The 13,150-nt window shown below is 49.3% G+C and overlaps 1 protein-coding gene across 1 annotated transcript in view; it reads left to right on the forward strand.

Moving 5' to 3' along the window:
• The window catches only part of TUT1 (terminal uridylyl transferase 1, U6 snRNA-specific), a 96,969-nt gene that overhangs the window by 12,395 nt on the left and 71,424 nt on the right, over window positions 1-13,150 (forward strand). Inside the window, exons 4-9 of the mRNA XM_075325753.1 lie at window positions 617-731; window positions 2,908-3,176; window positions 4,501-4,688; window positions 4,777-4,886; window positions 5,346-5,468; window positions 5,547-5,639. Coding sequence (XP_075181868.1) covers window positions 617-731; window positions 2,908-3,176; window positions 4,501-4,688; window positions 4,777-4,886; window positions 5,346-5,468; window positions 5,547-5,639 — 898 coding nt within the window. The remainder of the gene's footprint in view (window positions 1-616; window positions 732-2,907; window positions 3,177-4,500; window positions 4,689-4,776; window positions 4,887-5,345; window positions 5,469-5,546; window positions 5,640-13,150) is intronic.

The raw sequence follows: 13,150 nt of genomic DNA on the forward strand, positions 1-13,150 counted from the left end.
TCAGGACCTGAATGCCGGCGAGTGTGTTATGGCGTCGGACGTGTCATGCACCGCGGCTTCAGAAGGACGACAGAGGCGGCGACAAAGATGGCAGAAAGAAGCGGCGCCGGAGGATGAGAACGCCCATTTGACCCACATCCACTGCAGCGACCGGTTTAGGTGAGTATTATAAAGTGTTTTTTACGTTCTACACAGCAACCTGGGCTCTTATATACGGCATGTTAGAATTCTGTATATCAGCCCAGTGGAGGTGGCCGCAGCTTATAGGGCAAAAAACTGGTGACCGGTTCCCTTTAAGAAAACTGAAACCCTGTTCATTAGAATGTGAAATAGGAGATGAGCTGAAATTGTAGGCAGCGGACACTAAAGTGTATAAAGCTGTGGTGTTCTGCTCTGTACACCTTAATGATCCGGCATGGGTGATAACCACGGGACTGTAAGTGGTTCTTTTTTTTGTTTTTTTTTTGGGGGGAGGGCACGTACACGTTATCCGTCTTATAAAACTGGATATACTTTAAATGGCGCAATACTGAATGTCTAATTTGATGGTAATATCTGGCCTCCATGCTTATTGTACGGATTTGAAAGACAGCATCTTTATCGTTATCTCTTCAAGGTAGAAGATCAAATGAAAACCCTTGTGTCCCTCTGCTCTCCATCTCATCACGAGAGCCGCATCCGGGAACTGCTGCTTTCTCTCCTTCGAGAGACATTTACTGAATTCTTCCCAGGTCAGTTACGTGGCCATGTATCAGATAATGGAAGTAAATTGGTATCTGAGCAGATGCAAAAGAAAAGTGAAAGCCAGTGTCAAAGCTTCTGTAATCATTGCAGTGGCAATGCCTTAATCAGTGTTGATAAATCTCTTTGTGAGTTTCTGTTGACTTTGGCTTAGGGCCCATTAAATCTGGCCATACATATTAGGTGACTGTCGGCTGAATAATGTTTCAGCCCATAGTTTGGCCGGAAGTCATCTCCACCGACTTTGCCATACACGAGCGCTCATTCATCCAAGTGCTCCTGTATTCTCGATGAGAAAGTTGATGACTGACACGTTGGCATCGTCTTATCTCCAGGAGAATAATGTGGTCGTCATTCTGAAATCTGACATGTCCAATTGACATCTCCTGATGATCATTCGGCCGGGACCTCCATACACATTAGTTGGCTGAACCCACCAATATTGGTGGTTTCAGTTGACATCAGTCTAATGTGTATGGGGACCTTTACACTGGCTAATAATTGGGACATGATCGTTTGTATTAGCTCTCATTCCTGCTTATCCACCCTTATAAAGGGAACCTGTCCCCAGTTTTGGGGCCTATAAGCTGCGGCCACCACCACTGGGCTCTTGTATACAGCAAAAAAAAAAAAAAGAATTAACATAGAATAGCCACAGACAACGATAAAATTCATAATTTTATTAATTCATCATTAAAAAGCATAAAAAACAGCAAGGAAAATTACAACAAAGGGAATGGGTCTAGACACAGCAATTTAGCACCAAAACCTTTCAGATAAGATTATAAATGCATATCAAAAGTAATCGTTTAAGCTGCAACAGGAATATAGGCCAATAGTTGGTAATATCAAATAAATAATGTATATCAATTTAATAAAAATTGGCAGCTACACATGATTATTATAATATAAAGTGTAAAGTAGTATAGTATCCATTAATATGACAACAATGTGCAATAGAGGGTACAAAATGTGTAATACTAGCAGATTAAATTAAAGTGCACTGCATGTGCAAATAACACTGAATTCATTACATAAGGTGCACCAGTGAATAATAGCTGAATAGTTAAGAAATAGTTAATTCATATAAAGTTAGTAGCAGCCAAAATCTGATTGTACATAATATCCCATAGAAGATCCATGTTCAATACAATGCATAGAGATCATAATGCCAAGGTCTGTGTATGAATGGTATATCGGGATCATTGGGTCAAACAAAAGTAATTACCTGAGGTCATGACTATGACAGCTGTGCTGACGCCAAATCTAAACCCTACGCGCGTTTCGGCGTACCTTCATCAGGGAGTAAAAAATGGTCATTTCTCATGCTGTATATAAGAGCACAGGCCATGCTGTAGAACATAAAAAACACTTTATAATACTCACCTAATGGCAGCGTTTCAGTGGAGTTGGGCCATATGGGTGTCTCCTTTCTCCGGTGCCGAAACCTCCTCTTTCGGCTATCTTTGTCCTCCTTCTGAAGCCTGTGTGCAGGACGCTTCCTACGGCATACACAGTTGCGTGTAGACGCACTACAATACTTTGATCTCCCCTGCCCAGGGCAGATCAAAGTGCGCCTGCGCAGGACCTCAATGCCGGCGAGTGTGGATGACATAGGACGCGTCATGCACCTCAGCTTCAGAAGAAGGAAGACCAAGATGGCTGAAAGAAAAGGCGTCTGCACCGGAGAAAGGAGACGCCCATATGGCCCATCTCCAACGAAGCGTGACCGTTAGGTGAGTATTATAAAGTGTTCTTTATGTTCTACACAGCGGCCTGGGCTCTTATATACAGCATGTTAGAATGCTGTATATAGGAGCCCGGTGGTGGTGGCTGCAGCTTATAGGCCCAAATCTGGTGACTGGTTCCCTTTTAAAATGGCTGAAAAAAACGCACGTTCATCTGCTCTGATGGGTTTGTTTTTTTTAGGTGATTTTAAAAAATTGTTCTCATCCTGTGTAAACCAGACATGTGCTGCGGATACCCAAATGGTCATTGCAATCGTATTTAATGATCATTCTGCTTTCATTGACTTATGTTCAAGCTGTCTAAGCAAGCTATTAAATGCCCAACAATCATCTTTTATAGAAGCAAATGCACTCGTTTATTATCTGGGATCTGGCGGTGTAAGTGATCTCTTATTCTGTGTCATATCTGTCTCACCAGGTTGTCAGCTTCTCCCTTTTGGATCTTCTGTAAATGGCTTTGAAGTCAGCGGATGTGACTTGGATTTGCATTTGGAGCTTGGAGAGAACGATGGCAATGAAACGGATGTGAACAAAGAAGATGAAGGTGTGGAAGTAAAGATGGAGGATTCAGGCAACGATTTAGATGGAGAAAATGCTGGAAAAGACCATGAAGAACTGGAGGAAGACAAATCTCCCAAAAAAGATGAACTGGGAATGCAAGTTACAGAGGACACTGATGACGATGAGGTGAGCTGTTGTCTGCAGCCTCAGAGGACAATGGCAACACTCATTAGTAACCAGCATCTCTGTGTTGATTATTATTAAAGGGGTTGTCTGCTCAAAGGATATCGATGACGTGTTCAAAAGATAGGTCGTCAATATTATATGGGGGGAGGGTCAGACACTATGCGTCCCCGTCGATCAGCAATTATAATATCCGGCCAGATGTAAGAATGTGAGGGTAGACCTGGGCTATGGGCCGTTTGTCCAAATGTAATAAGATGATCTGTGTATGTAAATAGTCAAAATATAGATGTCATTGCATAATTGTCTATATGACAATCGCATAGACGCCATAATATGATTCTAAGATGTGTGTACAGTAAGGTGTTAATGGAGATAACGAAGCCAGAATGAACAATAAACGAAGAAGTATTTTCAGTAGCTGGTTTAAGCTGGTATTAGGAAGCAAGAAGCAGGCTGATGACGTACTGTATGAACATTGCTGGATATCTCTGACCAATCAGGGACAATGTTAAACTGAATAACTGTGTGTATTTTATAATATACGGATCAGAAGACCATTGAGCTTCTTCTTAGAGACACGTCTCTGTGTGGTTATTGCTCCTCATACATCTACGCAGATCGATTTGAACTCCGTCTCTGTGACCCTGAAAAACCCAATTTGCGGGTTTTCCCCTAAATTCCCAACCTTGACAAGAACACTTAACGGAGCTACAATGTGCATAATGCTGGCAGGTATTGCAGAACACTATGGTCTTGTCTTCTGCAGTATCCGGCATCGGCTACAAACTATTGATTGGGCTAAACATCTCGGCTATGTTCAATTTATTTATATCCGCCGGTAGCTGGAGCCTATAACAGATGATCAGTATGGCTGCAGGGTGTCCTAAGATCTCAGTACCCTGTGACCAGACAACCCCTTTGTCTTTAGTCTCCAAGGAGAGACCGTGCTCAGTGGAGGACTAGTACCCCTCTGTGTTGGTGATCAGTTGGAGTCTCTGCATCTGGACCGCTCTTATCAGAATATGTCAGATATTTAGTGAAAGTGGAGCTGCTCCTAAAATATATTTGATGTAACAGATCATCTAAGGGTTCTTTTAAATGTCCGAGAAAATCTGTCCACTCATGGACCTCAGTGCTAGGACTGTCATCGGGTCTTCTGAGCAGCCTCATGTATATTTGAGACTGCTGAGTTTGGGTAAGGAGGCCTGCGGACAGTCCGCGGCGAGGCAGATTTTCACAGACATCTGAATGAACCCTCAGCCAAACCAAGAGTAGACTTAAGATGGTGACGGGTTCTCTTGAACTATGTCTGTTTGCCTTACAGAATATCACTCCTGGCCTGTCACTACAAGGACTCTCCCAGGAGGAGGTCCTTGATGTGGTTGGGAGAGTGTTAAGGCAGTGCGTTCCCGGGGTACACGGGGTTCAGAGTGTTCCCTCTGCACGACGACCGGTTATACGTTTTCAGCACAAGACTTCTAGTTTGAGGGGCGACATCACCCTAAACAACAGGTAAGACCCACATTAATGCCCTTACTGAACCCTTTCTTGCTCCATCAGTCTTGGTATTATTTAACATATATGTTCTCTTCTCACCCAGGCTTGCTTTACGTAACTCTTCATACTTGCGCCTCTGTTCTGATCTAGACCCTCGGGTGCCACAGCTTGTATACAGCGTGCGGTACTGGGCCCGGGTTCAGCAGCTTGCAGGTGAGAGGACACTATGGGAATGGAAGCTTATGTGTCGAAACCTGATCCATTTATAAGATCTGGGTTTTTTTGGTTTTTTTTTTTCAGTTGGAAATGGAATTTTTTTTTTAAAAAAAAAAATAATTAATAATAATTTTATTCATTTATATAGTACTATTATTAATTCCACAGCGCTTTACATACATTGGCAACACTGTCCCCATTGGGGCTCACAATCTAGAGTCCCTATCTGTATGTCTTTGGAGTGTGGGAGAAAACCGGAAAACCCGGAGGAAACCCACGCAAACACGGGGAGAACATACAAACTCCTTGCAGAAAGTGTCCTTGGTGGGATTTGAACCCAGGACCCCAGCGCTGCAAGGCTGCAGTGCTAACCACTGAGCCACCGTGCCACCCTGAATCTGACTCATTTTCTTGTTTTGACTTTTTTGTCCCCTCTCTCTCATTTTTGTCTTCCAGGTAACCCAGTAGGCGGTGGACCACTACTGAATAATTATGCATTGACGCTGCTTGTTATTTTCTTCTTACAAACAAGGAGCCCCCCAGTGATCCCCAGTCTCAGCCGTCTGAGGGACATTGCTGGTGAGTATTAGAAACCATTCTCAGTGTACGTCATGGCTGGTAGATTCGTAGTTGCTGATGCCGTTTTAATCCTTGCAGTGGACGACACCTCACACATGATTGACGGCTGGGACTGCTCTTTTGCCTCTGACAGCACTCGATTCCCAGCTAGTGAAAACCAGCAAAGCCTGAGTGAGTCAATATTAACCTCTCCCAATTAAAAGAAATGGTCCCAAACTGTTAGGCCGAGTACACATGTCCGGCTTTTTCGCACGGCAGTACAGTATGATACAGTACAGTGGCAGCGCCGCAATTTCCGGGTCACATGCTCCGGTCACATGACAGCATGTGACCGGCGCTTGTTGCGCTGCCAGTGTACTGTATACACTGTACTGGCGTGCGCCGCATGCGTCAAACCGGCAAAAAGCCGGATGTGTACCCGGCCTTAGCCGCTTATTACACAATGTCTACAGATCATCAAGCTAATAAGTGCAGTTGTATAGTCATTTCTGGCCCAAAGACCATCAAGATTTTAGATGTAACGATGTAGAGCAACTTTTTAATATGGCCTCCATCTATACCAGATTTGTTTTATATTGGAGCTAATAAGAGACTTGACACAATATAACTTAGAGGTTGGCCACTACTTTTTTATTGATGGCCTATCCTTAGGGGTACTTTGCACATTGCGACATCACTACTGCGATGTCGTCGGGGTCAAATCGAAAGTGACGCACATCCGGCGCCAGTAACGACATCGCAACGTGTAAAGCCTAGATGCACCGAAAAACACTCGAAAAGCGTCGAAAATCGGTGATCTGTGTAGTGTCGGTCATTTTCATAATTTCGCTGCAGCGACAGGTACGATGTTGTTCCTCGCTCCTGCGGCAGCACACATCGCTGTGTGTGAAGCCGCAGGAGCGAGGAACATCTCCTACCTGTGTCCACTGGCAATGTGGAAGGAAGGAGGTGGGCGGGATGTTTACGTCCCACTCATCTCCGCCCCTCCGCTTCTATTGGCCGCCTGCCGTGTGACATCGCTGTGATGCCGCACGACCCGCCCCCTTAGGAAGGAGGCGGATTGCTGGCCAGAGCGACGTCACAGGGTAGGTAAGTGCGTGCGATAATGTTCACTACGGCAGCTATCACAAGATATCGCATGTGCGACGGGGGCGGGGACTATCGCGCTCGGCATCGCTATCATCGGCTAGCGATGTCGCAGCGTGCAAAGTACCCCTTAGAATAGACCATCAATATCTGATTGGTGGAGGGGTGCGACATCCGGGACCCATGCCGATCAGCTGTTACCAGCAGCACCCAGAAGTTCTTGGTTTCTGGCGGAACACAGCAGCACCAGCAAAGCTGTAGTGGCCTGAGGACTTCATTTTTAACTTCATACTGGTACCGTATTTTCTGGATTATAAGACACACCTTTTCTTTATCGTTCCTATGGGAGACCCAGACCATGGGTGTATAGCTACTGCCCCCGGAGGACACACAAAGTTACTACACTCAAAACGTGTAGCTCCTCCCTCCTAGCATATACACCCCCTGCTAGCCAGTCCTAGCCAGTTTCATGCTTTGTGTTTCAGGAGGATCACACACACATGCATCTCTGATTTTGATTTTTGATTTTTCCTTCTAGAAAAGCGGGTCCAGCTGGACTCCCGGCATGTCCCTTCTCACCCCCCTGGCGGCGGTGCTGTTAAGGTTGATTTTCCAAGGCTGGAGCCTTCTCATGCCGCGCTCCTTCACCATCCCATGCTGGGGCTCTGGCTTGAAGTGGGAGCCAACACGGTTCTCACTGCTTTGCAGGAGACCGGTCTCCATCCGCAGCCCTTTTGCAGGATCCTGCTGGACGGAGCTATCACCCCCCAGGACCCTGGCAACCTGCGTCTCACAAGCTAAGTATATGAGACGTTATTACCACAGAAAGTGGTCTTTCCAGGGGTCCTTTATGTTTATTATTGGGGGAGTGTGTTTTATGTTTGGTGTTAACGTTTCCGGCCGGTTCTCCAGTTTTTACTGGAGAACCGCGCCGATGGTGCCTGCACGTCGGCCGCATGTTTTACTCTAGGCCCCGGCTTCGCCTGAGGCCTAGTTTCGGTTTCCACTGTCTCTGCATGTCAGTCAGGCAGAGGGACAGTGTGGCTCCGCCCAGCGGCTGTGCAGCACAAGGGAGGGGACACTCCTCACTGAGGAAGGATTCCCTCCCCTGGCTACCTCATTTGCCGCTCTGAGTAGGCCCCGCCCCCTCTCCTCGCTCCGGTCGCCATTTTCTCAGCGTTCTCTGTGCCTGCATAGGCACAGAGATTCAACGCTGTGACAGGTGGGGGCCTGGGCTGAGGGATAGAGGGCACAGACATGTCTGTTTTAACGATCTGCAGCCACGACCTCCGGTTTGTGCAGCTGCTTATTTTATCCGTTTATATATGCTGGGGGCCATTCTAGACAGAGCCCCCACCTCTGCAGCATGTCTCACAGAGCGAGGCTGCAGGCTGTTTTCTTTGGCGCTCCATTGGGAGACCCAGACGATTGGGGTGTATAGCTACTGCCTCCGGAGGCCACACAAAGCATTACACTAAAAAGTGTAAGGCCCCTCCCCTTCTGGCTATACACCCCCAGTGGGATCACTGGCTCACCAGTTTTCTGCTTTGTGCGAAGGAGGTCAGACATCCATGCATAGCTCCACTGTTTAGTCAGCAGTAGCTGCTGACTATATCGGATGGAAGAAAAGAGGGCCCATATAGGGCCCCCAGCATGCTCCCTTCTCACCCCGCTTGTGGTTTGTAAGGTTGAGGTACCTATTGCTGGTACGGCGGCTGGAGCCCACATGCTGTTTTCCTTCCACATCCCCCTGAGGGGCTCTGAGGAAGTGGGATCTTACCGGCCCCAAAGCCCTGAGGCCGGGCTCCATCCACAGACCCATTGAACCTGCTGGATACGGAGCTGGGTACCGTTCAGGGACATGGCCCTGCACCATTCAGGTACTCTGTGTCCCCGTACACACAGGCACAGCACACTCCAGACTTGCTGGGTGTGCTAGTGCGCCGGGGACAGTAAAGGGTTACAGTCACTGCAGCCTAGCTGAGTGACTTTATGTATGGGGAACTACCGCGCCGGACGCTCCGGGAGCGGCGGCGCGGCTGGGACTTGTAGTGCGCCGGGGACTTAGCGCCGACCGCGCTTTTACGGCGGCGGCGCTTATAAATCCAGTCCCCGGCTTTTGCGGCCTAGCGCCGCTTCGTTCCCGCCCCCACCCTGTCAATCAGGGTAGGGGAGAGACGCTGTACAATCAGCAGCGCCGAGGGCTGGAGCCTTATTTACATGCTCCAGCCCTCTCACTGGACACTGTGGGACGCCGGTTTCCCGCTCTGACTTGGGGGCACGCCCACGGCCCGCCCCTACTCACACGAGCTGGAGAAGGACGCCGGCAGCCATTCCTGCAGTCCGAGCTGAGAGATCGGACTCTGGGCAACCAGGCACAGGACTAGGGCGACCACACACCCGCTTATAGGCGGGCGGTAAGCGGCACCTGAAGTGCTGACCACTAAATACGCAGTTGTCCATTTGTATTTTTATGCTTACACTGCATAGGTCGCTATTTTTGGCTATATGCCCTCTTAGATGGCGACACATCAGCAGCAGGAAAGCAGGGGTGCTAAGGCACAGGCTTTCTATACTGCTTGTATTGCATGTACTGAAGTGTTCATGTGTATTTATGCTTGTATGCTATACACTGCACTGTACGGTCGCTAGTCTGGGCTATTTTCGCCTAGAATGACTAGGCTACAGCAGCAGAAAAGCAGGAGTGCTGAGGCACAGGTTTTTTCTATGCTGCTTGTATTGCAGGGGTTGCAGTGTTCATTTGTACTTATGCTTGTATGCTATACATTGCACTGTATGGTCGATATTCTGGCCTATATTCCCCTAGATGGCTAGTCTACAGCAGCAGAAAAGCAGGGGTGCCAAGGCACAGGCTTTCTATGCTGCTTGTATTGCATGTGCTGCAGTGTTCATTTGTACTTTATGCTTGTATGTTATACATTGCATTGTACGGTCGCCATTCTTGGCTCTATGTCCTAGATGGCTAGTCGGCAGCAGCATATAAGCAACACAGGCTTTCGAAGCTGTTTTTACTGCATGAGATACTGTTCCACGGCACTGAACCCCATTGTGTGCAATGCTCCCCTGGAGCACTTGGTCAGCCGGGGTCTCTACTAGACGTGGCCAAAGGAACCACCTGTCAACCCTGTCCAAGGACAGGGATGGAGTTGCAATGGGATAGAGACTTGCAGTCCGGACAGGCCATGGGCAATCTGGATCATTGCTCCCTGGCCACCCTCATTGGGGATAAAATCGGTGCTCCGGGGGGGGGGGGTCCCAGGAGGCTCTCTGTATGATGAGGCAGACGTAGCTCATCAGGACTTTGATCCTGACAACGCTCTCAATCCGGATACACCGGATGGTGACGCCATAAGGAATGATCCTATAGCGTCCATCAATGGAATGTTGGATCTTTCTCCCTCAGCTCCCCCAGCGGAGGAGTCAGCTTCACAGCAGGAGAAGTCCCATTTCAGTAGCTCAAACGTATATTGAGTATTTTTCTGGCCACGCTGACTTCAGAGAAGCAGTCCAGGAACACCACGCTTACCAGATAAGCGTTTTCTCCAAACGTATTAAGGATACACGTTATCCTTTTCCCCCTGACGTGGTCAAGCGTGGGTCCCAGGGTCTAAAGGTGGATTCTCCAATCTCCAGGCTTGCGGCTAGAGCTATAGTTGCAGTGGAGGGACTTCACTTAAAGATGCCAGACAGATGGACTCTGGTTGAAATCTGTCTATGAGGCTATCGGCGTGTCGGTTGCTCCGGCATTTACAGCCGTATGGGCACCCTAAGCTTTTCAGCTGTTCTTGCACAGCTGGTCTTGAGCATATGTACATTTGTGCCGCAAGGGCGTCCGTAACCTCGCAATGTCTGCATTGCGACTTACCCTATTAATGCTGTCCTGGAAGGACAGTCGAGGTTTCGGTCCTTCCCAAGCTCGGGCAGGTCCCAATTGTCCTCGTCCAAAAGAGCTGAAAAGCCTCAGAGGGGCTCAGTTTCCGGGGGCTCAATCACGCCCAAGGAAGGCAGCCGGAGGAACCGCTACCACGGCGGTCTCCTCATGACTCTCAGCTCTCTCATCTCTCCGCATCCGCGGTTGATAGCAGACTCGCTCGCCTTTGGCGACATTTAGCTGCCACAGGTCACAGACCGGTGGGTGAGGGACATTGTGCCCACGTGCACAGGACAGAGTTCTGTTCTCGTCCTCCGACTCGATTCTTCAGAACGTCCCCACCTCCCCACCGAGCCGATGCTCTTCTGCAGGCAGGAGTGGTAATCCCTGTTCCTCTTCAGGAACAAGACACGGTTTTCCTCCGATCTGGTTGTGGTGCCAAAAAAGGATGGCTCTTTCCGTTCCGTTCTGGACCTAAAACTGCTCAACAAGCACGTGGAGGCCAGGCGGTTCCGGATGAAACCCTCCGCTCCGTCATTGCCTCAATGTCTCAAGGATATTTCCTAGCATCAATAGACATCTAAGATGCTTATCTCCACGTGCCGATTGCTACAGAGCACCAATGTTTTCTACGTTTCGTGATGGGAGACGACCATCTTCAGTTCGTAGCTCTGCCATTCGGTCTGGCGACAGCCCCACGGGTGTCCACCAAGGTCATGGCGGCAGTGGTAGCAGTCTTGCACTCACAGGGACACTCTGTGATCCCTTACTGGGACGATCTACTTGTCAAGGCACCCTCTCAAGAGGCATGCCAACTCAGCCTGAATGTTGCGCTGGAGACTCTCCAGACGTTCGGGTGGATCATCGACTTCTCAAAGTCAAACCTGTCACCGACCCAATCACTAACGTATCTTGGCATGGAGTTTCATACCCTCTCAGCGCTAGTGAAGCGTCCGCTGGACAAGCAGCGGTCACTACAGACTGGGGTGCAGACTCTCCGTCAAGGTCAGTCGCACTCCTTAAGACGCCTCATGCACTTCCTCGGGAAGATGGTGGCGGCAATGGAGGCGGTTCCGTTTGCGCAGTTTCATCTGCGTCCTCTTTATTGGGACATTCTCCGCCAATGGGACGGGAAGTCAACATCCCTGAACAGGAAAGTATCCTTTTCACAGAAGGACTCTCTGCAATGGTGGCTTCTTCCCACCTCATTATCACAGGGAAGATCCTTCCTACCACCGTCTTGGGCGGTAGTCACGACAGACGCGAGTCGGTCAGGGTGGGGAGCAGTTTTTCTCCACCACAGGGCTCAGGGTACGCGGACTCAGCAGGAGTCCACCCTTCATATCCATGTTCTGGAAATCAGAGCAGTGTATCTTGCCCTACTAGCCTTCCAGCAGTGGCTGGAAGGAAAGCAGATCCGAATTCAGTCGGACAACTCCACAGCGGTGGCATACATCAATCACCAAGGAGGGACACGCAGTCGGCAAGCCTTCCAGGAAGTCCGGCGGATTCTGATGTGGGTGGAAGCCACGGCCTCCACCGTATCCGCAGTTCACATCCCCGGCGTAGAAAACTGGGAAGCAGACTTCCTCAGCCGCCAGTGCATGGACGCAGGGGAACGGTCCCTTCACCCGGACGTGTTTCAGGAAATCTGTAGCCGCTGGGGAAGGCCGGACGTCAACCTAATGGCGTCCAGGCACAACAACAAGGTCCCAACCTTTATAGCACGGTCTCGCGATCACAGAGCTCTGGCGGCAGACGCCTTAGTGCAAGATTGGTCGCAGTTCCGGCTCCCTTATGTGTTTCCACCTCTGGCACTCTTGCCCAGAGTGCTACGCAAGATCAGATCCGACTGCAGCCGCGTCATACTCGTCGCCCCAGACTGGCCAAGGAGGGCGTGGTATCCGGATCTGTGGCATCTCACGGTCGGCCAACCGTCGGCACTACCAGACCGACCAGACTTACTGTCCCAAGGGCCGTTTTTCCATCGGAATTCTGCGGCCCTGAACCTGACTGTGTGGCCATTGAGTCCTGGATCCTAGGGTCTTCAGGATTATCCCAAGGGGTCGTTGCCACCATGAGACAGGCTAGGAAGCCCACGTCCGCTAAGATCTACCACAGAACGTGGAGGATATTCTTATCCTGGTGCTCTGCTCAGGGAGTGTCTCCCTGGCCTTTTGCATTGCCTACCTTTCTTTCTTTCCTGCAATCTGGGTTAGAAAAAGGTTTGTCGCTCGGCTCCCTTAAAGGGCAAGTCTCGGCGCTATCCGTCTTTTTTCAAAAGCGTCTAGCACGACTTCCTAAGGTGCACACGTTCCTGCAGGGGGTTTGTCATATTGTACCCCCGTACAAGCGGCCGTTAGATCCATGGGATCTGAACAGGGTACTAGTTGCCCTCCAGAAGCCGCCCTTCGAGCCTCTGAGGGAGGTTTCACTTTCTAGACTATCACAGAAAGTGGCTTTTCTGGTAGCGATCACATCTCTTCGGAGAGTGTCTGAGCTGGCAGCGCTGTCATCCAAGGCTCCTTTCCTGGTCTTCCACCAGGACAAGGTAGTGCTGCGGCCCATTCAGGAGTTTCTCCCGAAGGTGGTATCCTCTTTTCATCTTAATCAGGATATCTCTTTGCCTTCTTTTTGTCCTCATGCAGTTCTCGGTATGAGAAGGATTTACATTTGTTAGATCTGGTGAGAGCACTCAGAATCT

Source organism: Anomaloglossus baeobatrachus, chromosome 10 (genome assembly GCF_048569485.1).
Source record: "Anomaloglossus baeobatrachus isolate aAnoBae1 chromosome 10, aAnoBae1.hap1, whole genome shotgun sequence".
Classification (NCBI taxonomy): domain Eukaryota; kingdom Metazoa; phylum Chordata; class Amphibia; order Anura; family Aromobatidae; genus Anomaloglossus; species Anomaloglossus baeobatrachus.